This window comes from Oreochromis aureus, linkage group 10 (assembly GCF_013358895.1).
Source record: "Oreochromis aureus strain Israel breed Guangdong linkage group 10, ZZ_aureus, whole genome shotgun sequence".
Lineage (NCBI taxonomy): Eukaryota > Metazoa > Chordata > Actinopteri > Cichliformes > Cichlidae > Oreochromis > Oreochromis aureus.
Window position 1 is genome coordinate 33,911,027 of NC_052951.1, and position 26,856 is coordinate 33,937,882.

The window sequence follows — 26,856 nt, forward strand, 5'->3', positions numbered from 1 at the left end:
AGATTTACTAAATTTATCAGCTTCGATTTCTTCTTCCAGTTCAGACACACTTTACTTAATATCAGGCTGTCTGAAAATCAAGTTATAAACGTTTAATCTTCAGCCTGTCCCAAACCGTCCTGATCAGGTTAATAAGAAACAAACTCTTCAGATTTGTGTCTTTTGTTTTCCGAAGTTTGCCCCAAAGCAAAGTAAGAAAAATGCGTCAAACAGTTGTGAGTCGAGTTTATTCAGTATAATTCAAAGGTCACAAAGCTCGCCGCGGATACCGTCATGGTTGCTGTGCACTAGCTAAGACGACTGAAGGAGATTTCCTGTCATTTCGAGCCCCTCTGAGCCTTGAAGCTCCACCCACACCACCTTATCAAAATGCCGGCAGACAGCCGCCGTCTTTGAACAGGAAGTTGTAAAAGAGCGATGATGTCAGCATGATGAGCAGAGCTCAGCAGGACGCCGGGTCAGGGCAACCCAAAGCTTCAGAGCGGTGGTCACCTCTGTGGGGGGTCAGAGTCAGGGTGGAGCTGCTTCACACTGAAATGAGCCAATCATGAAAACATCTGAAAAATCACGACCGCCTTTTTGGTCGGCTTGTTGTCATAGTGATGATGATGCTGATAAGCACTCATAATGCTGGTGTGGGAGGAGCCATGCACTGTGTAGTGGCGTTCACACGTCCAGGAGAGCGCTGAAGCTCCGACCAATCAAATCATGTTTACTCTGAAGGTGGAGGTTGGCCGCTGGCACCACGTCCTGCAGCAGCATTCAGGTGGGCGGTGTGGGTCAGAGTCAGGGGTGGGGTCATATTTGGAGGCTCAGAGGTGAGTCTGCACATGAGTATCTGCAGGTAAATGTTGTCTTCATGATAACGATGCTCACAAACTGAACTGAAACTAAAACTCACTGAAAATAAAAAAAGATTGCGTCACTACAACAGAAGAAAAGTCTGACTCGAGCTTCATCGGGAGAAAAAATAATAAAATAAAACAAAGTGAGAAAGTGAGGTGGCTCTGGAGAGGTCAGCGGGACAGGAGGGGGAGGTCACTGGAGTTCATGATGAGGCTGGAGTCCAGGTTGAGGCTCTCTGAGGAGAGAAGAGGAGTTTATAGACAAACTGAAGTGAGAGTGCAGGAGCTCCACGCCTTCAAACCTGCGCCACACTGACCTTGATCAAAGTTCAGCTTCTTATTGGACGAGCCGTCTCCGAGGCCTTCGATGTCCACCAGGTCACTGTTGACGTCCGAGTCGTTCAGAGCGCTGAGCGTCACGTCTGCAGGCAGAAGGACAGCTCGGATTAACAGAGAACCTCTGAGCTAATGAGGATGAGTCTGAGGCCTCGGGGGGTTAAAGGTCACCACACAGTGGCAGGAAGTCCAGAGGTCCACAGTTCTTCATCTCCTCCTGGGCCTCAGTCATCCTGTCTGAAACCAGCTGCTTTAGCTTCTCCCCTTCTTTCTAACCATCATCATAATGGTGGCATCCCCTCTCTGTGACATCACACAGACCAAAGAAAACCGCAGGAGGTCTCACCTGCTGTCTTTTGCTTCTTGATGGGCGGGGCCAGGGAGGGGCTGCTCTGCATTCCTGTGGAAGCCACGACCTGTGAGGTCGGCACGGAGATGATGGCAGACGCGGCGGGCGCCGGGGTGGGAGTCATGGCGACTGGAGTTTTCTTGACACTCTTCTTGGGGGACTCGGAGGAAATGGGCACCCGGCTGTCCTCGTACAGCTTCCTCTTCACCGTGCTCTTTATCTGAGCTCTGCAGAGGAAGAGGAGCGGCCATCAGCCAATCAGAGTTCATTCTGTTTTTTTACATCCTTAAAGGAAATGTTTGAACTTTTTAACATAAAATATTCAACAGTGAAACCTTTAAATGAATCACGTGAGCATTTATTGACATTTCTATAAGTCTTGTGTTTGCAGTCCTACAACAACAACCCGACACCAGAGTCTCACTCGGGTTTCCTACGTTTATGTCCTCTATCCATTTAACACAAACAGCAAACATGAAGTGACCTCCGTGCGTTAGTGGAGCCCTCCTATACTTTTGATTCCTTTTGTGTTGTCACGTTTCCTCTGGTGGTCTCGTCTGATTCCTGTTTTTGTTCTAAAACTAAACATCTTCATTAATAAAAGGCAAACTGCTCCTTTAACACTCACACTGTGCGCTCTTTGATCACCGTGCTGATGTTGTTGAGGTCGTCTCCAAACCGACGCACAGCCAATCGCAGCATTTCGATCTCCGTCTCTGTCCATTTGGCCCTGAGGACAGAAACACGACGTCGGTTCACAGAAAAACTCAAACGTCTCAAACCGCTCACGTCCAAACACGTGAAACCACGCTACTCGTTTACAGCTCTGTGTTTTTATCCTCCAGCTCTGCATGTGTGCGATGTTCACCATTCAGGCTCACATTCACACCAAGAACAAGTTTATAGTTTAAAGTTAAGCCTTTTTGGTCATGTTTGGTCACAACCATCTGACACTGTGTCAGTAATGCAGCCACTTCCTCTGTGTGTTTGTGTGTGTCTCACCCTGCAGGGCTGGAGTCGGACACTGGGTGGAGCTGCATGGTCAGCTCTCCCAGCTTGGTGAAAGCAGCGCCAGCTGCTGAGAAGATCTCGCCCACCTGCAGGAAACACAGCCATCAATGCGCCGATTTAAACAGTGACCTGTACGCCTGATCTACGCTGCACGCCACCTTTAACTGCACACAGGTGCTACACCACCAGCTGTGTTTCCCTCACTGTAAACATGGAGACCTATCAAAACCTGGATCAGGTGTGCACCACTGCATATGCACACGTTCACTGCATTTCTAAACAGATTCTAAACAGTCTGAGGAAAAAGTGAAGCACAAAGCAGGAGATTTACTCTGAGCTGATTTATCAGGACTCTCTCTGCATTACAGTCAGTGTAATGTGTTCCTACTTTTGAATGTTGTTTCTGGTTCATCATTTGTCTCTGATAAGAACAACACAGTGTCACTTTTAACACATCTTGCTATCATGGTGAGGAGATACAGGGTTCGTACGCTTTTTTCAGGGTCAAATTCAAGCACTTTTTAAGCACTTTCAAGGTCCCTTTTTAAGCTTTTCCAGCACACAGTTGCAGCAACTGTGACGTTCACTAGTAGAACTGACACACAAAACAAAACAAAATGACTACACTACACACTAACTACACAAGACAACACACTAACTTGAGACTCCAAACATGATAAACATCACAAATCTCTCACGTATCAAAACTCTCTCTCTCTTTTTCGCTCACTCACTCGCTCTCTCTCTTCCCAACAACCAAATACCACATGTTGCCGTATCATTTTTTGATTGGTCGACATGGTACATTTTTCCACCAATAGGGAAGGAGTGTTTTTTCTTTTTCACTCACAAGCAAAGCATGTTTGCTAGCGCTCTCCATAAAAACGCCGTTTTTACCGTTTCTTCCCGAGTAAACGCCACTGTTTTATTCAGAAACCCCCAAAAACATCGGTTTTACGTGACCTATCAACACAATTTAAAAACTGGTATATAGCTTGAAGTCCGCACGTTCGACCCAAGTTGAAATGGAGGCTCTGGGTCCGTCGACCCCAGAGGGTTAATCAGAAAGCCTTAAGTTAGCTAGTTACGTATCGGGCTAATGTTTAAAGCTTTCACTTGAGTAAATTAACTCATATTACTGCTAAGTAATGTTAGCTAAGTTCACAGCATATTCCGTAATAGCGCTGCCATACTGCATCACACTCAGTGCATTTCAATCATTTCTCCAGCGAGTTTGATAGCTAGCAAAATAATAACCATAATTTTAAAAAAATAGCATGTGTAACGTACACGTACTGGAAAATTATTTACTAGGACTCACCTATCATGCGACTGGAGAACGCAAACTCCGCCATTGTTGTTTTCCATCAAACACTCATTAAAACAGCAACCTACAGGTATGTTAGCGCACTCATCCCCGACTGTCCGAGGGAGGGGCGGGGTCACATATTGAAACAGACGCAAGGCAGCCCAGGCGGGGAAATTTTGCTTTTGTGTCTCATTTTATTTCTCTATCTGATAAGAAAACAATTCAATCAGATAGCTATTTATTGTGAATGAAATACAGTTACGTTTTCAAGCACTTTTAAGCACCACATCTGAAATTCAAGCACTTTTCAAACCTTGAAAAGATTACATTAGAATTCAAGCATTTTCAAGGATTTCAAGCACCCGTACGAACCCTGGAGATAGTACCGCACTGCTTCTAATCAGAACTGAATTTCTGCGCAAAAATAAAAAGCTCTGGGTGTTCAGTATGTGCTGAATTTGCCTCTACTTTTTATAAATTTAGGGAAAAAAAACATTTAAAGCAGATTTCATGACGCTCTTCTTCATGCTGCAGCAATTGAATTAAACTGACAGATTTGTGAATGGAGTTCTGCGTGCAGCTACATGACCGGTTCTCTAAAAGTTGGCTTTTAAGCTCACTTTTCGCACTTACGTAAAAGAAAAAAAAAACATAAGCAGGTGAGACCTTACCTTAGCAGAGGCTGACGTCATTTCTGAGCCTCAGGTGAAAAAATATATTATTTTATTGTTTTGATCTCAAAATAAAACAAATGAAACAAACCGTAGCTAGCTGGTAGCTACAGTTAGCTCTTGTAAGCTTAGCTAGCTGGCTTCCGTTAGCGGGATTCCCGAGATTTAAGATCCTAAACTCGCGAAGCTGTGCAGGACTCGCATCCGATGAGAAGTTGCTTTTTAATTTGGTCATTTATTAATTACATATTCAGAAAGAAAAACTGTAAATATCACAACAAAGACAAACGGGAAACAGAGAATGTTGCGCGACTTTGCAACTTGAACGCCATTGGACAAATTGACAGGAAAAGGCGGGGTGTATGGGCACAGGATATTTCATTGGTCGCTGGCCTGCGGCTTACGAACAGTACCGACATTCGCCGAGTGAAGCTGACCGAGAGGCTCGGTTCTTCGATGGGTCTTCTTTCAGTTTAGAGTATAAAAATAATAATAATAATCTTTTGATCGTCAACGGGACGCGGACATGCCGTCGTTGCTATTCTGCGGGCCGAAGATGGCCGCGTGCGGGATCGTGATCAGCATCTGGGGCGTCATCATGCTGGTAAGATCACGGCGGGACCGACTATTTCCTGGAAGGCTAAGGAACTACCAGTTGGGACTCTGTATTTGGATTAAACATAATTTCATTATGAATAATTTCTTGCTGCTTATTTTATTCCAAGTTCGTAAAACTCTTAACGCATTTCAACGCTGACTGGCTAATCACTGAATTCCAGTACTTCTCGGGTACATAGACGGAGCCCACATAGGCCCATCTGAATGTAGTTCTGCTGGTTTCACCCTCCTTAAACGCTGCAGCAATAATCAGTACACAGATACATTAATCAGGGAGTTCCTGGGGAAGAGCTGTACCCGTCTAATTAAGGTGATGAAGGCGGCTAAAGTCTAGTTTTCCAGTCAAACGAATGATTACGTTTTCATTAATGCAGATTTATTAATGTTGTGGTTTAAAGGTCACGGGGGAACCGACTAATACATGGTACCTAATCAGGTTAAAGCAGTGGTTCCCAAAGTGTGGGGCCCGCCCCCTAGGGGGGGCGCAGAGCTATTGCAGGGGGGGCGCGGCATGAAAAGGGGAAAAAAAACAAAAACAAAAACAACGCTTGGACACTGCTAGCACGGGGCGCCCACACAAACGCAAAGCAGGGGCCTGTTCTTCGTACCTCACTAAGTAAGTTAGCCGGATTTGAATGTTGACGATTTCGCGTGATCTTGGATCGTTCGGTTCTCCGAAGCTCATCTGGGACTTGCTGTCATAGCAACACATCCGTAAGCGTAAACCTGCTCGGGAGCAGGTTTACTTTATGTAAACAGGATTAGATCGCGGCCACTCAGGTATGTCCGCTGCAGTTATATGAAAGCAAGAGCGATATTTCGCCACTGTTTTACCATAAATAAATATTATCAATGTAACTAAAGATAATGCAGCATTTGATTCTTTTATTGATTTCATACAGATACATACAGGTCATTTCCGAAAAAAAGGAAATGTACTATTAATCATTCTATTACATGTAGTAGATCATGTCAGATGTAATTCATATTTTAGAGTAGTAATAGTAAATTACTACGTGCAATCAAGATGAGAGACCACGACTATAAAAGCGAAGGTGGATTTGGGAAGTCTGTCGCAGCCATGTCCTGTCCGTTTGTACGCGAGCAAGGAAGGTGCAAGATTGATAAGGAGAGTTTACAGAATTTAGCGTATATTGCGGGATAGACAGGATCCTTTAGCTCAGCGCGACGGTGTGCTCATAGAGAGATATCGATTCTCCCGTGAGGGTATTATTTACTTTCTCTCTCTCTCTCTCTCTCTCTCTCTCTCTCTCTCTCTCTCTCTCTCTCTCTCTCTCTCTCTATATATATATATATATACTTACTGTACTGTATATACTTACTCCCGACTTACTGTGCATGCTTCAGTCACCCCTTGCATGGGAACAGGTAAAAGTGATGGAGTGTTATGTCAAACCACACAAAAAACCCACAATGTCAATAAATGTCACAGTACAAAAAAGAGGTGTGACGAGGGGTGCAGGACCACCACCTGTCTTTATTTGCTCTGCCCTTTTCTTGGTTGCTGTTATAAACAAACAAACAGATTATTCCAGGGTCTCTTGTCATAGACTAAAAGCAATATAAGTGATAAATATTACCATTCTGTGGAATATTCTTATATTTCACTTTTACTTTTTCCCATGTTCTAGTGGGTCCTGTTGTGGCTCTAATGTGAAAGAGGATATGATGTAATATAATATAATGTGGTATAATATAATATCACATGATATAATGTAATATCATGGATCACTTACGAGTTTGATTTGTCAGCAACTTTCTGCCAGCCGTCTCTCCTTGCTTTTGCAGCCTTTGCAGTGTTCCCCTGCGTTTTAATTAAACTCTGAAACTCCTGATATCCCTCAATCAAGAGTTCTTGGTCTGCTGCCGTGAAATACTGTGCGCGCTCCTTCGACATCTTCGCCGACCAATCACAGGGTTGCCGATCAATGTTTCTACTATCGATGCGTAGCCCCTTTTAAGCCACCCAGTGATCTCAGATTACTTCATCCAGCTATACTAATCGTCAACAACAGGTGCGTTCGGAGAACCGGATTAGCGAGCTCAAAGTTAGCGCGATGATTTGATCTTGGATGTGTCATTTGATCTTGGATGTAGTAAGCGAGGTACGAAGAACAGGCCCCAGGAGATGAAGCATCGCTGAATATGTTTCCAAACCAACTTCATTCTAAGCCAAAGACTAGAAAATATGGTGAAGCATATCTTCCCTTTGGCTTCACCTGCACAAGTGCTGAGGTAGGTCTCCCTGCAGAATTAGTTTTCCCTGCATCGGGAGCAGCGCTGGGCTGTTCAAATCACGGACAAACAGTATCCCACAGTTGTTTATGTTTTGAACCCATTTTGTAGAGGGTTTTTTTGAAAATGTATTGATAGCAATGTTGAACATTATTACACAGGAAAAAAACAACTACATGTAAAATAATTACACCGTGACGCCTCTGCCTTTCTAAATGCAGGGACAGTAATGGCCTGTATATGTAAGCCTGTAAAACCTGAAGATAGTCAGATTAACAGTAACAGTATTTTCTCTCTATCTGCCATTCTGCAATTCATCTCATGTAAACAATAACGTGGCGCACAGTGTGACGTGAAAAAGGCACATACCTTTGACATTGCGTGACAAACTCTGTATTCCTTGTCCACACGTAAACGCAAAAAAGGAGTTTTAAAAATCTCGTTCTCGGTGATTCGATACGCCGTTTACATGTGCCCAAAAACAGCTGCGTTCAAAAATACCCGTGTAGGTGCGGACTGAGCGTAAAAGAGTTGGTAGTTTATTTTCTTACTACCTGTAATTTATTGCAGATTATTTGTATTTGCTTAATTGTTTAATAAATGTTTGAGGTGTGAAATAAACCGCAATGGAGCAAAATATGGGTGGTGTGGTTGAAGGATGTGTTTGTGCGTGTGCGTCTTGGCGCGTGCCTGGCGTGGGGGTGGGGGGCGCGAACATTTTTCTTGTTAAACAAGGGGGGCCCGGCAAAAAAAGTTTGGGAACCACTGGGTTAAAGCATTTATTGATCACTTGATCAGCGCTGTGTAAATCATAATTATTGGCTCTGGTAGATACATGTAGATGTTTTTATGACAGTAGACTGATCCAAAAGTTTATTTTAACCATTTTTTTCATCTAAAGTAAATTTTAAATGGATAAAATTCTCTGAATTAACATTGTGACTCCTTTTAAACCCTCATGTGATGTCTCACAACAGGAGGTCAGTTTTTCCACTTCCACTCTGTGATGTCTGCTGTTTTCTGCAAAGACTCAGTAAAAAGTGGGAAATGTCCTCAAAAGTCTTTTTTGGTCTGAGGGGGAAAAAAAACTAAAAGTGAAATCTGTTCAGTTCTGAGGTCTCAGGTCTGTCAGTTAAAATATTCAGCAGATCACTTCCTGCTTTTGTTATCAGAATAAGTCCTCAGTTGAAGCAATGGATAGAAAACATTTAAACTAAGTGACAAGGTTTGATTTGTGGCTGTGGCCCTGGCTGGTCCCTGAGCCTCATGTTGACCCCCTGTCTTGCTCTCTTGCAGGCGATGTTGGGAATCTTCTTCAGCGCCAAATCAGCCGTGCTGATCGAGGACGTCCCATTCACTGAGGACGACATCCGTAACGAGTGAGTCGGGGGCTAAAAGCTGCTCGGTCGGTTCGACCCAAGCTTCAGACGCTGCGACGCGTCATGGACGTGACGCAGTCTGACAGATGACAAACAGCAGATAAATTCTTCTTCTCTCTCTTTTTTTTCCACAGTAAAAGTCCTCCTCAGAACATCTACAGTCTCTACAACCAGGTCGGCATCAACTGCTTCATCGCCGCCGCCGTCTATGTGGTGGTGGGCGCCATCTCGCTCTGCCAGGTCCGACTCAACAAGCGGCAGGAGTACATGGTGACATAAAGACCTGCGGCGACGGCCTGACCTTTGACCTCGAGCACCCAGTTCCTGTCAAAGTTTATTTACGTCTCAACTCTGGGAGATCTGATTGGCTAAGATTAAAAGGGGGCAGGGTCAGGCATCACCTGGATTATTTATTTTGTATTTACATGTTTGTTGTTGTTGTTGTTCTGTTGTTGGGTGAATTGTTGTTTCATTCCTTTCTGTCGGACATGAAAGTGACCAAAAGCGTGAAACACTCATGTCTGCTCGCCACATTTAATCACATTAACAAGGAAACTGGGGGGGGCGGAGCCCCGAGGACGCCTTCACCATCTGCTGAGGCAGTTTTATTGTGTCACAAGAGCAAAGATGAGGGCGTCGCTCAGGCGTCCTCCTCTGCTCGAACAGATCGGAGGACACGAGGCTGTGTTGTGTCTCTGATGTGGGTCTGTGTTTGCTGGAACATCGTTTGCAATAAAGTGTGTGAGTGGAAAGTACAGGGAGTCGCCTTCATTTCAGTTACTGTGGAAAAATGTTCCTCGTGGATTTAAATGGGTTTTTTCTCTTTTTTTTTTCTTTTTAATTATGAAAGTAAAATTTATTTTAAGAAACCCTCTTCTTTGTTGATCTGTAGTTTAAATTATATATTATTTTACTGGAATATTTGCAAAATTTGCTTCAGAACAATCTTTAATTGCCATTAGTTCACATTTTTTGATGCTAAGATGGAGACTTGATGCTTTAGAAGATACCATAGTGTTAATAGCTCTAGGAATTTAAGTTTTCCTTTAAAAATTGTGTCACCTGTCCAGTGTGTTGAAACGAAATTGCGCACAACTAAAAATCGATATGAGGAAAAAGGATGTCATCAGTGAATTCCTCAACAACTATTAAACCTAAATCCAAGTTGGGTTAGTGAGTGTGGAATATAAAGTTGTGCTGTAATAAATCAACTGTTACTCTGTAAACATCTGAAGCTAAAATAAGTCTGTTCTTCAAAAACTTCAGGATAAACCAAAATGAGCCTTGTGAGGGTTTTTTTTTTTTTTTTATAAAACCTGACTGTGAGTCATCAATATTCCAAAGTCCAAAATTGAATTTCATCTTTTTACAAAAGTGAATGCTGGAGTTTTATAATAGTTAGTTTCCAGTGTTAGAGAAGTTAGACGGTGAGTTCGGGCTGTGGAGAACTGCAGTATCCACACTGTCCATATAAACATGTAATAGAAAGGCAGCTGCTTTACTTTGGGTGTATTTCTACACTGAATAATCTAAGCAGAGCTCAGGTAATAATACTACAATTATTATTATTACTAAGTTTTTTAAAAAGGCAGGCACGCTGACGTTGACTCCGCCCCGGTGCGAAAATCCCGCCAAACTCAAATGTACAGGAGACCAGGAAGGAGCGACAGCAACAGGAAACAGGCTGTGGACGAAAACAAAGAAACGTGAGCATTCTTTCACTACTTTATGATTGTTTTACTGCTGGAGAATGAACGCGATGACGGTATGTTAGTGCTCGGTTTCGCGAAAGTCTCTTTTTCTACAGTCGTTGCTTTTTAGCCGCTAAATCACCGTCTTACCCTGAACACGTCGCGTGTTCGGGAGCAGGTCGGAGTGTCCGTGTGCGTTTTCAAGGACTCTGTTATTCACGGCATGCTTTGTGTGTGGACTCTCTGTAGGCGAACATGTTTTTTATGTGCAGCTGAGTTTACTAAAAGTATCGAGTGTGTGCGCGTGTTAATGCTGTTACTGAAACACAGAGAAAACATGTTCAGTAAAACTAACTTCATTTTATCTGCGATAGAAACTGAAGCAGTTTCCACTTCTCTAAAACCAGGCTGTATGAAAGCAGCAGTGAGGGTTTTTTACGTGGTTAAAGTGTTTAAAACATGTTCAGCGCCATCTTCGGTCAGCCAAGCGTGACGTCATAGGGTCGGCTGGTTGTGGCTGTGTTCACACCAAACGCGATAGACGCGAACAAAACGCGCTAGACTATGGCAAGCCATTAGTGAGAACCTTCACAGACATATCTTCCTGAGATACTGTTAACATTATAAAATGTGAAGGCTATTATACAGTGGTATTACTTTAAACTGAGTAAAACGGTATTTTGATAAAAGTTAAGGTCTCCGTTTGTTTCAGAAAAAGCATTCTGTCATTTATTTGCTTTTATTATTTATTTATATGCCCTCCACGGACCATCTCTGCACTGCGTGGGTGATTAGTGGCTCCGTGCACACTAAGTGCTGCACACAGGGACAAGGCGCACTAGGTTACGATCAGATCTTCCCTGGGCGGGGGAGGTGATGAACTGTATGCCACTTTTTCATTGGTATACATTAAGTACAATGTTTTATTGCCTACGGTGGGGCAGGTCACATCTGGGTGAAGGTGGGCAGTATGGAGTCCAGCGAGACATGATTAAAGTCCCCTGGTATTAGAAGAAGAGCTCTCGGAGATTGCGTTTGGAATCTGCGGACCACAGAGAGTCACAGGCTGCCTCCACGGACTCTCAATGTCTCTGCTGCAGAGTTGTTCTTTCACAGCAATGTACCCAGGGGTCCCACAACTGTCTTTAACAAACACTGCCAGTCCCCCTCCTTTCCTCTCACCGCTGTCTCTTGTATTGTCCGCCCGCAGCAGCTGGAAGCCGGGCAGCCTACTGACAGAGGGAGTATCGGCCACTGTGACCGGGTTAGCGTCATTAGCTCCTCAATCATATCAGGGAGCGATCTCACATTTAGAGTGATTACAGGAAGGAGAAATGGTGTGTAAGGTGTCCTTCTTGGGAGACATCACCCCCGTCACTTCCCTCACTGGGGACGTAGGGTCTGTCTGCCGGTAGCAAAGCTGCAGGGCGCAGCGCTAACAGCTGATCCCTAACGTAAACAAAGAAGCCATGCGCAGAGTGTCCAAATACGGGTGAAAAAAGTGGAGACAAAAGAAGAGAAAAGTCAACATAACAAGCACGAAGCAGTAATACATGATGGCAGAATCTGAATGCTAAGTTAAAGGTTAAGAGAAGTAAAGAGGAAAATAAGAAAGAAGCTCAGAAATGAGCAGAGCTGCCATAACAGGTACCACAGTTAAGGTTTCAGAAAAAGCATTCTGTCGTTTGCTTGCTTGATCATGCCTTAAACACATCAAAATGCATAGTGGGATTATAATACATGTCAATACTGTGACAAGCACTGGTACTGAATAGGCAATCACTTAGCAGTGAGGAGGGGGAGATACAGGAGAGGTGGAGGAAGATCTCAGCCTGGGCGTCTATTGTCTTGTGTAGTCTGGAAGATGAGTGGATGACGGGGTGGGTGCAGTTTTCTCTGTGGTGGGGTCGGGTGGGCTGTCCCGGGCTCTGTGGGGCGGCGCCTCTGCAACCCGCCTTTCCCTGGCGGGGTGCCTACTGGGGTCAGCGGGGGAGCTGGCCCCAGGGAGGGGTCACTTGCTCCTCCCTTCCTTCCCTCCCCATCTCCAGCTGCCCCCTCTTCCCGCTCCACCAAAATCACCCACACATGCAGGGCCTTGGGGTAAAGGTGTGTCACCAGGGTGCAGGGGAGGCATCCCCCCCCCTCTGTCCCCTTCTGGCAGCCTGTGCCTCAATTTTGTCTCACAACTTAGACATTCACATTACTCACACTCCAGAGGATGCAATATTTCAAGTCTTCACAACTTAACCCCGAGAAACATTATTCTGAAATTTTGGCACAATTTTTTAATTGAGTTTTTTGCAGACTGACCAACCTCTGCCCACATTTCTTTCAGATCATCTCTGCTTCTCTAAGATGTTCTTTTAATGTCGAATCATGTTACTGACCTGTTGCCAAGTAACCTAATTACTTTTAAAATGTCCCTCCAGCTGTTTCTTTTTAGAACCACTTATTTTTCCAGCCTTTTCTCGCCCCATACCAACTGTTTTGAAACATATTGCTGCCATCAAATTCAAAAGGAGTTATTTTAACGACATAGTCTAGGTTTAAACATACGACATATTTTCTATGTTACACTGTGAATAAATAATGGCTTTGAGATTTGCAAATCACTGCTTTCTTCTCTCTCTCTCTCTCTCTCTCTCTCTCTCTCTCTCTCTTTTTTTTTTTTTTTGACACAGGAGACCAGTATTTTCAGAACTGGGTTTGTACAAAGTCTGTCTGGGGAAAAGTGATCTGCTCTCTAATGTTAACACTTTTTTTCAGCTGTGTACTGTCACAACACCAAACACACACTAAACCACTTTATGTCCACTGCACTGTACTGAGCCACTTCAAGACCTACTATACCGTTTTTTCTTCATCTAATTCTTTACTATAAATGTTTTATAGTTGTTTATCATTATTAGCTGCTGTAACGTTTACACAAGTTTAGTTTATGATATATATGATTTATGTACGCAATATTTTAAATTAAGTATCAGCTCATTCACCTACATTACTCATAAACCAAAACAGGACAGAATAAACAATAAGATAAGCCTTTATTAGTCCCGCACGTTAGAGAGTTTTAGGTCATGGCAAAAAGTACAAGTTTAACAGCAGTAAACATTAGGAAAAACACAATAGGCTCAGGTAAATATAATACAATACTATGCAACAAGAATAAAATACTCTGTTACAGTAGGAAACACCGCACAGGTGGGTCCGGTGTTATCCACACAGAAGTTAATGTAGCCCGCAACACAGGTCACAACGCTGTCAACGTCCTCCCCCACAACAGAATCAAAAGAATCTTTAAGAGTCTCCCCGCTTTCCTCCGACCATCTGTGTGGGGCAGGTCACATACTGGGTGAAGGTGGGCCGTGTCGAGTCCACTGTTGTGTATTTAAATGGTAAATGGTAAATGGCCTGTATTTGTATAGCGCTTTTCTAGTCCCTAAGGACCCCAAAGCGCTTTACACAATCAGTCATCCACCCATTCACACACACATTCACACACTGGTGATGGCAAGCTACATTAAAGCATTCCTGATATTAAAAAAGGGCTCTCGGAGATTGCGTTTGCAGTCTGCTGACCAGAGTGGAGAAAGTCACAGGATGCCTCGACACACGCTAACGGCTAGCAGCCCAATGTATCTGCTGCAGAGTTATTCTTTCACAGCGGTGTGCCCAGGGTTACACTATCTGTCGTTCACAAACACTGCCAGTCCCCCTCCTTTCCTCTCACCGCTGTCTCTCGTCCTGTCCGCCCACAGCAGCTGGAAACCGGGCAGCTCCACACTCATGTCCGGAGTTTGCGGTGTTAGCCAGGACTCCGTTAGCATCATAATGCTACACTGCGGTAGCGCAGCGCTAATAGCTGATCCCTCAAGTAAACAAGCGACCCATACGCCACACAGTTAAGGTCTTGTTTCAGAAAAAGCATTCCGTCGTTTGCTTGTTTCATCATGCTTTAAACATATCAAAATGCATAGTGGGTAAGAAGCACTGGTACCGAACAGGAAATCACTTAGCAGCAAGGTGAATCGGTGATGCATTAGTGTGGTCTGCACTTCCTCTTCTTTGATTGGGTGAAACGAGTTGAAAGTAATTGGATGAGGGAACCATGGGGAGTGCCCTGCATAATTTCAATAAAACGCCGTTACAGCTGGCATAGAACGCGGTAAGAAACGCCGTTTTTATGCATCTTTGAACGGCGTTTTCTGCCGAGTGGCGGAAAAAACAGCGTTTCCGTCCGCGTTTTACGTCACTTGGATGGTGAGTTCAGGGTGCCATGTGAGAGTCGGAAAAAACGGCGTTTGTCGGAACAGAACGCCGGTTTTTTCGGCGTTTTGAATAATTAAACGGCGTTTTTTTACGCCATTTCTTAACCAAACGGGTTAGAAAAGTGGCGATTTTTGGCACTAATGGCTTGCCATACTAGACGCCCCTAATTTGATGCGTGCACATTCGCACCTCGACGCGTGTCCAATGCGAATCAATCGCGACGCGCGTGAACCGGAAATGTGGGAGGAAGTTGTGCCAGACAGTTGCCGTTTCTCAATTCTCAAGTACGTGAGTACGTACTCGCATTCTCGGCGAGTACGTACTGGCCGAGAACGCACGTGAGTACGGACTCGCCGAACGCGAGTCCGTACTCACGTTTGAGAATTGAGAAACGCCTTTGTCTGAGTTTCGGACGAAATGCATTCTGGGATATTTAGCTGTACCAAGTCCACACAAGTCACCACCGATGCATGCTCGATAAAACGGGCGGAGCGAGAACACATCCGGGACTTTTTCGTGTTCTCGGTTTGATGCGTACTTCGAATTGGAACAGTACTTGGTCTCCGACTGATGACGTATCACGAGTACACGAGAACGCAAGTACGCACAAGTACGCATATTGAGAAACGGCCAGTATCTTTGCAAGATGGCAGCTGTCAATCTAGCACTTGAAGAGAGAGTCTCCCTTCTATATTTACTGTGGAGAGCAGAGCAGCGGCATAAAGGACGTCCTCGCTGTACCTGGGTCCATCAGGTCCTCCAGAGGCGTGAGCAGTTTGGTGAGTTACACCATTTGCTCCAGGAGCTGCGCCTGGACGACGGCCGCTTTCAGTGATACCACCGTCTTTCCCTCGCCCAGTTTGAGGACCTGCTGTCCCGCGTCGGTCCCAGCATCGCCCGCCAAGACACCAACTACAGGCGCTCCATCCCACCTGTCCATCTGCCTGCGGTTAGTAAAAGTGTTTACTAACACTGCAACGCGAAAGCACCGTTTTCAAATGTATTCGTTTTCGAGAGCGTTTTTCAAAATGCTGCGTTTTCTTTGAGAGAAAACGCCGTCTTAGTGTGGACGGGAGGCCAAAACGGAGAGAAAAGATGCGTTTTCAAACGAAAACTTATGCTTGTGGACGTAGCCTGAGTTTCAAAATGTTGGCAGTGCTCAGCATGAAGCCAAATAAATGAACTTTACTTGAGTAGTTAATGCTGCTGATCAATTTAAATGAGCTGATGAAAGCATCTTTAGTTTTCTTTTTAAAAAGTTCATGTAGATTAAGTTGCAGCTCAGCTGAGCTGAGCTCAGCTCAGGCACCATACTACACACGATATATACATACAACATGTATCCACACTATACAGGGTGAAATAAGAAGCATCGAAAATATAGACTACAAAGGCTCTGTGCTAGTCTACATGTTTTTACAAGGTTTTAGAAGTTTTAATTTGCTACATACATCAGTATTAGTATGTTTTGCTTATTATTTTCTCTGTGCCTCAGATGTCATCAATTTCAGAGTCAGAGTGGAAAAAAGCACTGACCTTCATCATTGAGGATTTGGATAAGCCACAGCTCAAAAAGATGCTGGGATTTCTGGATATCCCCAAACAGAAGAAGACTACCAAGTCCAGAGAAACCATTCCTCAGACAATCATTGAGTTCTACGGAGTGGAAAAGTCTATCCAGAAAATCGATGAAGCAATGCTCTGGATACCAAGGAAGGATGGAGCAGTCCAGGATCACCTGCGCCCCTTTGTTGAAAAACTGAAGAACAAAGAAAACGAGGGGAAAAAAGGTGAGTTCACTCATTGATATTTATTTATTTTTATTTGGTCAGGCGTCTACAGGTTTTCCAAAAAATCTCATGTGTAATAGTAAATCATGTTTAAATTTATAAAATGTGAATCTTAAGTTTTATTATAATTGTCTTTATTACTTTGTCCTACCAAACTATTCATTGTAAAGCAGCAATTGAACAAATTCCAAATTGGCAGAAGTGAATCGAGCATTTGTGAAAGTTTTTTGTGTTATTCTGATCAAAAGTAGTAAAACATAGTACAAAAAAGCAATTGGAGTTAAAAAGAAATCATGGAATCAATTTATAGAATAAAATCAATTCTAAACCTCTGACTCATCAAAGTAGCCGCCTTTGACAGCTTTAACAGCTGAACACATCCGTGGCATTCTTTCTACAGTAGAAATCAAATATTCTCCCATATCTGTTACAGAAGTTCATAAATGTGTGGCACTTGGAGGTTGCATTGCTTTCACTTTCCTGTCTAGTTCATCCCAAAACCTGCAGGGGTGAAAGGGGAATTTAAAAATATATATATATATATGTAGGGCTGCCACAAACGATTATTTTAATAGTCAACTACTCACCAATTATTTTTGCGATCAGTTGACTGATCAGATCATGCATCCATTGGACGTAAAAAGTACAGCTTATTGCACCAGCATGCATCTGCTCTTATATAACTATCATTAGCTTACAGCTTGAAGTGTTTAATGTATGTGCTAACTAAAAATAAAGGCAAGATGGAGTAAATTCTCGACCATCTCACACTTCTGATAATCAGTTGTCTGTCTGACATTTATTCAGCTGTGTAAAAACTGTAACTTTAATCTCAGCCAAACCAATTTACTCACGAACAAATAAAACACTGAAAAAAGTCAAACAATAACATTTTTAAGTTATCTAAGTGACTTATATATCACGTTTAACCTGAGTAGCAAAAGACCGCAGTGGGTTTAAAAACGATTTGCCGGGAGTCCGCTGTTCTCACCGGCTCTAGTGACCCTCGAGCTCCCGGCTAGCTATCGAGCTGGTGGGTAACAGACGCCTCCGAAAACGTCAGAGCACTTTTGCAGATATGTGGTGTCTTGATAAACCGAGCAGATATTTGAAGTTTGCACAGCTACTTTCTTGCCTGAAAATATGTTAAAAGTTTATTTTGTGACCCAGAAAGAATAATAAGAGTAATATTAAAACTAACTAGCTGCTGCCATTGTTGGAAACTGAGCAGGGCTGCGCTATGAATTCTGGGATAGGTTGGGCCACGAAGTATACACCCGACCCATCCTTCAGATTTGGGGAAATGAAGGAATTGTCAGGGTCTTCGAATTTGGACAGTCTTCGTTGTGTTGCTTTAACGTAATCGGCCTACAAATGCGGGCACAGGAGGATGCGGTTCCTGAATTTGGAAACTGCTACGATACCAGACACTGCTTCTTCTTCTTCGGGGTTTAACGGCAGCTGGCATCCTTGTACATGCAGTGCTGCCATCTTCTGTTCCAGTCCGTTATTACACTCTTAAATCCTACAACTTATTCCTGCATCTTTTGGGATCTTACAAAGCTTCAAACGACACATCGACTATTAAATTAATCGTCAACGATTTTGAGGCGGTCTATCCCTCAAGCTCACGTCCCCTACCAGAGGCCTGGGAGCTTGAGGGTCCTGCAGTATCTTAGCTGTTCTTAGGACTGCGATTTTCTGGACAGAGATCTCCGATGTTGTTCCCGGGATCTGCTGGAGTCATGTCTCTCTCTCTGTCACTCACTCAGACTCTGGGACAACAGTGTTGTTCCTGTGCAGCAATTTTCCTTGTTGCTGGCTTTCAAAAATGAGTTTTGATTTTCAAATGACTCATCAACCAGACCAGCCAATCACAGGCTTGCAGTCTGTTGACATCAAATTTTCCAGATGGCCTTGGATTGCTTAGAAACTGTGGCAGAGTCGGTGCTAAAAAGGTACCTGATACCATAACCTAGCGTGCTGAGCCGAGCCAAGAAGGTACTAGTAGAAAAAGGCTTTGAGCGAAGGTGCCTATCAGAGTGTGAACCGTTACCATTAAATCTGATCGGGGCTGAAACTGATTCTGTTTTCTAAGGAGCTGTCTTGTTGTAGTTGTGAAGAGAGAGACCACATCAATGGACACTATGGTTTCATCTGGATCCAGTGCAAGTTTGTGGATCTTGTTGGTGAAGTCATTGGAGGTTTTGATGTGATGGGATGTAGGGGTGGGCGATATAAACGATATACGATAGAAACGATATAAATTTGGCCAACGGTAGAGATTTTGACTATACCGCTCTACCGCGATAGCGCATGTTGATGATGTCATCAAGCTCCGCCTGTTTTGGTCGAAAGCATCGCAGCGGCTACAACCATTATCATCTGCAAATTATGCCGGGCGACAGTCATAGCAAAGAGACGAAGCACTTTTGAAATATGGGGAAAGCCAAAAACTGCGCTTCCTCCACTTCCGTACCATTGATTCATTAATGTTGAATTCTCTCGCAGCTGCTCTATTCCCATGTTGTTGCAGTATATTAATAACTATCTCAGTTGTTCTCCTGACTGAAGTTTGGTCCGTTTACAGCATCCTGCCATGCGATTGCATTTGTCCCTAACCATCGGGAACCCTCACGTTAACTTTTATCGAGTGGAAAAAAGTTAGCGTTCATCCTCCAGCTTCACTGTGTTTATGCTATGCTAACATAGCTGTGTCGCTAGTGATCACATAGCACAACATTATATACCAGCTAGCCCAACTTCAGTAACCCTACAAACGTCACTGCTGTTTAGTTTTCTGTCTTCATTTATGTTGGAAGTGATAGCAGAGCTGTACATTTGAATTCTTTCAGGAATCTCTCAGTCAGAACATGTTATATCATGTTTAGGTGGAAGCTAGCGAGCTAACTTCCTGCTAACTTCTAACTCTGTTAAATGTAATAAATCCTGTTTTCATGGATGCCTGGATGTTGAACTTAATAGTTACACCTGGCAGAGCAGCAACGCTGATCATTTTATTAAAGATGAAAGAATTTAGATGTAATGCTCCGACAGTCCATCCACCAGTGCGGCTTCGTAGCTTACCAAAGTTGTACTAAAGCATTTTTTGACAGATTTCTGCACGCCGTGTACCACATAAAATCGGTTCTAGGTCAGTAGACACAACCAAAATTCATACATAAGGCACACTCTCGATTTTTGAGAAAATTAAAGGATTTATAGGGTGGAAAATACGTTATACAGAAAAAAAAGAATATATCGCGATATATATCTTTACCGCGCATGCTTCAAATCATACCGCGATATGGATTTTAGGTCATATCGCCCAGCCCTAATAGGATGTGTTCCTCACAAATGGAAGTAAAGTGATGATAAGGTGCTGGGAAATTTTGTAGGTGACTGAGTTTATACTGTTAACAGTGGGTCTGAGTGGGACCCCTTCTTTGTGGATCGTTGGAAGTCCATATATACGGGGTGTAACCTCTCTCCTTGTAGTGCTGAAGGCAGATTATGACTTTCTTTGGTAAGATATTCTTACCAAAGTGCTCAAATTATGTATTATTTATAAAGCTGCTGCAGATGCAGAGTTGCACGTGAACAGACTGAACAGTAATCGCTGCTTGTGTTTTTATATTTGCAGGGTTCGTACGGGTGCTTGAAATCCGGGAAAGTGCTTGAATTCTAATGTCCTCTTTTCAAGGTTTGGAAAGTGCTTGAATTTCAGATGTGGTGCTTAAAAGTGCTTGAAAATGTAACTGTATTTCATTCACAATAAATAGCTATCTGATTGAATTGTTTTCTTATCAGATAGAGAAATAAAATGAGTTGCAAAAGCAAAAGCAGAATTTCCCGCCTGGGCTGCCTTGCGTCTGTTTCAATATGTGACCCCCCCTCCCTCGGACAGCCGGGATGAGTGCGCTAACATACCTGTAGGTTGCTGTTTTAATGCTTTTAATGTTTTTAATGATGGAAAACAACAATGGCGGAGTTTGCGCTCTCCGGTCGCATGATAGGTGAGTCCTAGTAAATAATTTTCCAGTACGCGCACGTTACACATGCTATTTTTTAAAAAAAAAATTATGATTATTATTTTGCTAGCTGTCAAACTCGCTGGAGAAATGATTGAAATGCACTGAGTGTGATGCAGTATGGCAGCGCTATTATGGAATATGCTGTGAACTTGGCTAACATTACTTAGCAGTAATATGAGTTAATTTACTCAAGTGAAAGCTTTAAACATTAGCCCAATACATAACTAGCTAACTTAAGGCTTTCTGACTAACCCTCTGGGGTCGACGGACCCAGAGTCTCCATTTCAACTTGGGTCGAACGTGCGGACTTCAAACTATATACCAGTTTTTAAATTGTGTTGATAGGTCACGTAAAACCGGTGTTTTTGGGGGTATATTCTGAATAAAACAGTGGCGTTTACTCCGGGAAGAAACGGTAAAAACGGCGTTTTTTATGGAGAGCGCTAGCAAACACGCTTTGCTTGTGAGTGAAAAAAGAAAAAAACACTCCTTGCCTATTGGTGGAAAAATGTACCATGTCGACCAATCAAAAAATGATACGGCAACATGTGGTATTTGGTTGTTTGGGAAGAAAGGGAAGAGAGAGAGCGATAAAGAGAGAGAGAGTTTTGATACGTGTGAGATTTGTGACGTTTATCGTGTTTGGAGTCTCAAGTTAGTGTGTTGTCTTGTGTAGTTAGTGTGTAGTGTAGTCGTTTTATTTTGTGTGTCAGTTTTACTAGTGAACGTTACAGTTGCTGCAAAAAAGCCACCAAAGGCAGATTGCAGTGTAAACGCTGAGTGACTCACCTGCTGTCAGACCTGCGGGATTGATCCCTGTGCTGTTTTCATCTGTGTTATAGTGGACACAAACTATTTTTTGGAGTTGCATAAATAATTTGTGTGCCTTCTTATTTGATGCAGCACAGCTGATTGTTCTGTAAATAGTTTTGAATGGTTATATAAAAAACGTCTGAGCCTTGGCTGCATTTTTAGGTAAATAGTACTATATAACTTTGTTGTTTGCAAAACTTGTTCATATTTTTTAAAAATGTCCAATTTCTATTTGCATTTCAAGTTATGAAAATGATTCCTTAAACATGCTTGTGGTTTTTACAGTCAAAAATATCACTTTCTACTTGTATTTTATATTTTGTCTGAATTTAGATAAATTGTGTTGACACATTATGTCAAAATGAGATAATAACAGATTGGCAAGATAAACAGTTTTTAATGGTGAAATATAGAGGCCAAATCAAAAGTAGGCAAAAACGGCCAATTATACCCTGGACACCAGAGGGTTACCGGCTAAAAGCAAAGTTGTCACCAAGTACTGTTTATATTTGTGTGTATTGCTGCAGCTTTTTTGCGTATTAATTTGGTGCCTTTGGGTGAAATAATGGTAATATCAGTGATCCATATGGTCACAAAGAATAGCCACTTGTTTCTGTGCTACCAAGGTTCCCCGGCTTTCATTCAAAATGTGTTTATCGCCACCTACACATTAAACTACTTAAACAGTCAGTGCTGTTCTCCATGCCTGTCTGACTTGATGTTATTAGCACAAACACTTTAAAGGTGATCATTTAGGACTTCAGGAATAATACAGACAGCAATGTAGTTAGCAATAAAACAGTTTTATTGGGAAATAACTTAAAAAACAAACAAACATCTGTCTCCTATTTTTTTTGTCACACAGGAAAGAAGCATCAATATCTAGACTTATTTCTTTATTTTTCGTTTTTTTCTTTTTCAACAGGAGAAGAATATCTCTAACAAGTTGATTTGTTCACATTTGCACATCTTAATTTTAAGTGAAATGTGCATTTTGAGTTTATACACTAAGTATATAAGGTGACCGTTCCTTTTGCAGTATTTTTGTGTGGTGCGTTTTTCTATGTCCTAACAAAAGGGGAGCTAAGGTGTCTTTTCACATGGTCTTACTGAGGTGATGCAAATTGAAACATGCATTCTCTTTTTTTTTTTTTGGCGGGCGGGGCGGCGGCGGGGGGTACTGGAAAAGCTTAAAAACGGATCTTGAAAGTGCTTAAAAAGTGCTTGAATTTGACCCTGAAAAAAGCGTACGAACCCTGTATTTGCTTGGTGTAAGTATGAAAGAAACAGACTTTATGTTGACTGACTCTTGAGTGAAAACCTGACACAGACATGCTCTCACAAGTTGGATTCATTTCTGTTTCAGGAAACAAGAGGAAACGCAGTGAAACTGAATCAGAGTCAGCAGAGAAAACGCCTGAAGCTGGTAGGCAAACACACCCTGAAACTGTGGCAGTGATCTTTATATGAGCTACTGAGCTGTGGTCACAATCACGAGAGTAAATACTTTATTCGATGTAAGTCTGATGTTGAGCTGTGTGTTCAGGCTTTAAGAAGAACAACATTGTGAATGATTCAAGTTCAGATGAAGAGCGAGAGGCTGAAACTGGTAAGTGCTGGAGGAAACAGTGCTACTGGATTTTAGTGCTGCTTTCCATCTCATACATCATGAGCATCATGAAGATTTACTAATAGATGAAGAGCTAACTATCCAACAGACAGTGATGTAGTTTGTTTAAAATGCTCAATATCAATTTTTAGATCCATTTCAATTCAATTCAGTTTATTTATACAGCATCAAATCACAATGAGTTGTATCAAAGCACTTTATATTGTAGTGTAAAGGCCCTACAATAATACAGAGTAAAACCCAACAATTACATGAAACTCTATGAGCAAGTGGTTGGCAATAGTGGGAAGGAAAAACTCCCTTTTAACAGGAAGAAACCTCTGGCTCAGCGGGGGCGGCATCTGCTGAGACCAGTTTGGCTGAGGGGGGAGATTGAGAAACGACATGCTGTGGATGAGAGCCAGAGATTAATAAGAACTAATAGTTAAATGCAGAGAGGTCTATTAACACATAGTGAGTGAAGAAAAACACCCAGTGCATCATGGGAGTCCCCCAGCAGCCTACGTCTATTGCAGCATAACTAAGGGAGGATTCAGGGTCACCTGGTCCAGCCCTAACTATATGCTTTAGCAAAAAGGAAAGTTTGAAGCCTGATCTTGAAAGTAGAGAGGCTATTGCAGCCACAGCAGGATGAATATGGGGATACTGAAGACGCACACCAATAAACACATAAAATGCTCAGCCCACCTTTTCACTCATTAAACAGCAGGTGAGGCGAACAGGTGAATGCAACACCTTTATTGCTTAATACACACAAATGAGTCACGCCCACAACTGCGCACCAACACAGTGTGTGTATTCTCAACCAACCCCCTTAACCCAAAACAGAACTTACACAGGGCTCCTACAGCGAGTGTCTGTCTCCTGAATCCAAACTGGAAGCTGGTTCCACAGAAGAGGGGCCTGAAAACTGAAGGCTCTGCCTCCCATTCTACTTTTACTGTTACAGGAAGTAGAAACAGGCTGCAGCCTGACTGTTTGTTACCTGTTAAAGTTCGGCTCTGGCTGCTGGACTGGAGTCTGCATACGCTCACCTTTGACATGACTCTGGGTTTTTGACTAGCTTAGCATTAGCATGCTGTCTGTGCTTGTAAAGAGCTGAATGCAGCTGTTTCTGTCCTGGATGCATTTTACACTTTACCATTGAGCTTTTGTCATTTTACATTCTTTTACAGATGGACTGAAGAGCCCTCAGCCTGACAAGGTAGAAGTTGTGATTTTTTTTAAGGTTAATGTAATACTGCATATTACATCACACCAAGTTTTAAATAATTTTATTAACTTGTGAACATTTATGCTTTCTGTATGATAGAAGTAATTACACCAAAGAGATCAGCTCTGTGGGCTGGTAGGGATTTGATTCCCACATAACTGTTTGCACATTTCTGAAAACAGTTTCTTGAACATTTACAATATTCAGTCTGAGTGCAGTTCTGAACAACTTACTGTTTAACTGTTTCTTTTCAGGAGATAAAAATCCCTTCATGGGTGAGTGAATCTTTGAGTTTTCATTGGATGATCACAGCATCTGACTTGTTTTGCGATGTATGTTTGTCTGCGAGCTGACTCTCCATCTGCCTCCAGAGGAAATCCATCCATGATGTAAAAATCAGCGGTGACCTTGGAAACAAAGTCATAGCTGGCAAAGTTGTGCAGAAATCTGGTCTGCGTGCATATGAAACCAAAAAAAGGGAGAAGAAGTTTTTCTTTTACCTGGGAGTGGCTGATGAAACAGGCTGCATTAAAGTGATGGTGTATGGAAGAGAGCGCTATCAGCGTTTCCAGGAGAAGAGCTGCTACCTGTTCAGAGAGGTCATCATGGAGGAAAATGTCATCAAGGGTGAATCAATCATGAAAGTGACCAAAAAGAGCGTCATATCAAAGACGGCACCTATTGATGTTCCTGAGAATGTGGAGATGGAAGCTCAGATGCTCGTTTATTCCCAGACTCCAGTTTGCTCCATTGGACAGGCCATCGGATCAGAGGAGAAGACATCAGTGAGTGTTGAAGGAAAAGTAACGGAGGTAAGTGTGAACTGAATATGCTGCAGTGAAGCTGTGAGGGCGCTCCCACAGAACAGTCATGTTTGGCTTAGTGTCCTGCTGAAGGCTGTGCTGTGAAACTCTGATGACATCAACCTTTAAATGAACCTTTAATTAACTGTCTTTGAGTGAAATGGATGGAGGTTCTTGTTATTACATGTGTCAAACTCTGGCGCCGAACAATGAAGCCATCACAGTGGCAACAGCTAAAGTTCCTCTAACAGCAGCTTGAGGCTGAATTTGTGATTCCAAACTTCACAGCAGAAATAAACATGCACAGGAGAGTTGTTGGTCTCTGAGTTGTTGTCATGTTGTGTTTGGTTTGTTCAGATCGGCTCTGTTGAAACCGTCAAACTGAAGAACAAACGGAGAAAGAAAGACAAGCAAGAGTTCCAACTTGAAGATGGCACAGGCTCCATCTGGATCACTTTGTGGGGTGAAGACATGAAACAGCTCAGAGGAACATCACGTGGAGACTCTGTCAGGGTGGTCAATGTAAAGACAAGTCACTACTATGATTCAGTATCGCTGAACTCAACAGATTTCACCAGAATTTTCAAGGTAATTTCTGATGCTGGCTTCAGTTTGAAATGTGTTTAATATTTGGTATTGATTCAAAGCGGAGACTGTCAGCTTTGACCTCCTACTGGAACATTTCCTCACTATTGTTGAGTCTCTGCTCTCTAGTTAATCCAGCTGTACCTGTTCTAAGTGTCTCCACCAGGTGGCTCACTGTGAGGGTCTCCCTGTGGTCCGACAGACTCATCTCCACCATCTTGGACTCCAGCTGGTGACATCAGTCTTTGCTCTGCTCTGTGAGCTGGAGGGTGACTCCAGAATATGTTCATGTGCTGTTACCTGAGCAGAACCAGGACTGTCTGCTGCAGGACAAGATGGTGGATTTGGAGTTCTTCTGCAGGATGAGACTCACTATGAAATCATCATTGCTCACTTTTTTTAAATAAAAAGTTCTTCAGTTTTATTTGTTCAACATGTCCTGATCTCGATGGTCAATCTGGTGTTTTGCAGGTTCAAAGTGCCGCAGTCGAGAACGTCGCAATCCAGATCATTGGGATCAAAGACGCCAAGAAGACTGAAACAGAGGTGGATGCACTGATCAGCAGCGGAGAGGTGCAGTCCTTTGTGGTGACTTCATCCCTGCTGGCAAAAGCGTTTGGTGTCAGACTGGAGGGCGACTTTGAGGACAGGCTGCTGGAGAAAATGCCGTTCTCAGCAGATGTAGAAATAAATGGAAACAAGATCATGAAGATTAAATACGCTTAAGAGCAATAAAGATGAGTTCCACTGTTCAGGCTGGGCTGCAGCTGCAGAGAATCTGAACTGGATTCATGACATTTGAAAAATTTGAGTAGATTTTGACAGTTTCAATAAAAAATGTAAATCTCTCTTGAAGCAGTTTTATATTCCTAATCATTAATGTGTGCTGTTTCTTCTTTCCTAACTGGTTATTCTTGATTTTTCTTGTCATCTTTTTTCCTGTGTGTAAGAACTGTACGTTTATATTCATGTTGTCAGTGCTGTAAAGCAGTAGATTCTCATAATTAATCATAACTAATGGCTCTGATGTTGATGATGATGATGGAATGTTTATGTTGGAATAAAAAAGGCTCTGATTTAACTGTTTGTTCTGTAAATCTGTTTACAAAATCCTCCTGTCTGATTTCCTGTCACAGGAAAAGCAACAATCAGCAGTAAAGTGACACCGATCCTCGTGCAGACAGAAAGCAGGGCCAGCAGTCATGGGGCTCACAGGCAGTGAGCTCAGCTCTGATGTGTGACTCTTTCCCAGCT

The 26,856-nt window shown here is 42.8% G+C and overlaps 3 protein-coding genes across 6 annotated transcripts; 2 read left to right on the forward strand and 1 right to left on the reverse strand.

Moving 5' to 3' along the window:
• Nucleotides 1-208: 208 nt before the first annotated feature.
• Nucleotides 209-4,832, reverse strand: c10h17orf49 (chromosome 10 C17orf49 homolog). Of its 2 annotated transcripts, none has more exons than XM_031740493.2 (6): nucleotides 4,522-4,832; nucleotides 2,533-2,627; nucleotides 2,159-2,260; nucleotides 1,528-1,757; nucleotides 1,163-1,267; nucleotides 209-1,081 (listed from the first exon to the last, which is right to left on the reverse strand). In XM_031740493.2, the coding sequence occupies exons 1-6, from the start codon at nucleotides 4,540-4,542 to the stop codon at nucleotides 1,017-1,019; spliced, it is 618 nt and encodes a 205-aa protein (XP_031596353.1). In that variant the 5' UTR covers nucleotides 4,543-4,832; the 3' UTR covers nucleotides 209-1,016. The 2 variants fall into 2 exon arrangements, with proteins under 2 accessions (XP_031596353.1, XP_039474467.1); XM_039618533.1 differs by lacking the exon at nucleotides 4,522-4,832 and adding an exon at nucleotides 3,863-3,897.
• An 83-nt stretch (nucleotides 4,833-4,915) lies between these two features.
• rnasekb (ribonuclease, RNase K b) lies at nucleotides 4,916-9,529 on the forward strand. The gene is made up of 3 exons (XM_031740484.2): nucleotides 4,916-5,125; nucleotides 8,692-8,774; nucleotides 8,909-9,529. Exons 1-3 carry the CDS (start codon nucleotides 5,048-5,050, stop codon nucleotides 9,051-9,053), a joined length of 306 nt encoding a protein of 101 aa, XP_031596344.1. The 5' UTR covers nucleotides 4,916-5,047; the 3' UTR covers nucleotides 9,054-9,529.
• Nucleotides 9,530-10,213: 684 nt separating this feature from the next.
• On the forward strand, nucleotides 10,214-26,683 carry LOC116333496. 3 transcript variants are annotated; one of them, XM_039618946.1, is made up of 10 exons: nucleotides 10,410-10,480; nucleotides 15,445-15,683; nucleotides 16,230-16,524; nucleotides 22,738-22,797; nucleotides 22,918-22,980; nucleotides 24,177-24,229; nucleotides 24,469-24,489; nucleotides 24,586-25,026; nucleotides 25,375-25,605; nucleotides 26,074-26,683. In XM_039618946.1, the coding sequence occupies exons 3-10, from the start codon at nucleotides 16,230-16,232 to the stop codon at nucleotides 26,326-26,328; spliced, it is 1,419 nt and encodes a 472-aa protein (XP_039474880.1). In that variant the 5' UTR covers nucleotides 10,410-10,480; nucleotides 15,445-15,683; the 3' UTR covers nucleotides 26,329-26,683. The 3 variants fall into 3 exon arrangements, with proteins under 3 accessions (XP_039474879.1, XP_039474881.1, XP_039474880.1); XM_039618945.1 differs by lacking the exon at nucleotides 15,445-15,683 and having other exon boundaries at nucleotides 10,214-10,480; XM_039618947.1 differs by lacking the exon at nucleotides 15,445-15,683 and having other exon boundaries at nucleotides 10,281-10,480; nucleotides 24,177-24,205.
• The last annotated feature ends 173 nt before the right edge of the window (nucleotides 26,684-26,856 follow it).

What these genes read in the sequence shown, in the direction of transcription:
- c10h17orf49 (XM_031740493.2), bottom strand. Translation starts at nt 4,542, where the DNA reads ATGACGTCAGCCTCTGCTAAG. An exon ending in TCCGACTCCAGCCCTGCAGG is followed by an intron (nt 2,261 to 2,532) that starts GTGAGACACACA and finishes TTCTGTCCTCAG; the next exon opens with GGCCAAATGGACAGAGACGG. An exon ending in CAAGAAGCAAAAGACAGCAG is followed by an intron (nt 1,268 to 1,527) that starts GTGAGACCTCCT and finishes TTCTGCCTGCAG; the next exon opens with ACGTGACGCTCAGCGCTCTG.
- LOC116333496 (XM_039618945.1), top strand. Translation starts at nt 16,230, where the DNA reads ATGTCATCAATTTCAGAGTCAGAGTGGAAAAAAGCACTGACCTTCATC. An exon ending in AGAGCGAGAGGCTGAAACTG is followed by an intron (nt 22,981 to 24,176) that starts GTAAGTGCTGGA and finishes ATTCTTTTACAG; the next exon opens with ATGGACTGAAGAGCCCTCAG. An exon ending in ATTTCACCAGAATTTTCAAG is followed by an intron (nt 25,606 to 26,073) that starts GTAATTTCTGAT and finishes GGTGTTTTGCAG; the next exon opens with GTTCAAAGTGCCGCAGTCGA.
- rnasekb (XM_031740484.2), top strand. Translation starts at nt 5,048, where the DNA reads ATGCCGTCGTTGCTATTCTGCGGGCCGAAGATGGCCGCGTGCGGGATC. An exon ending in TCTGGGGCGTCATCATGCTG is followed by an intron (nt 5,126 to 8,691) that starts GTAAGATCACGG and finishes GCTCTCTTGCAG; the next exon opens with GCGATGTTGGGAATCTTCTT. An exon ending in GAGGACGACATCCGTAACGA is followed by an intron (nt 8,775 to 8,908) that starts GTGAGTCGGGGG and finishes TTTTTTCCACAG; the next exon opens with TAAAAGTCCTCCTCAGAACA.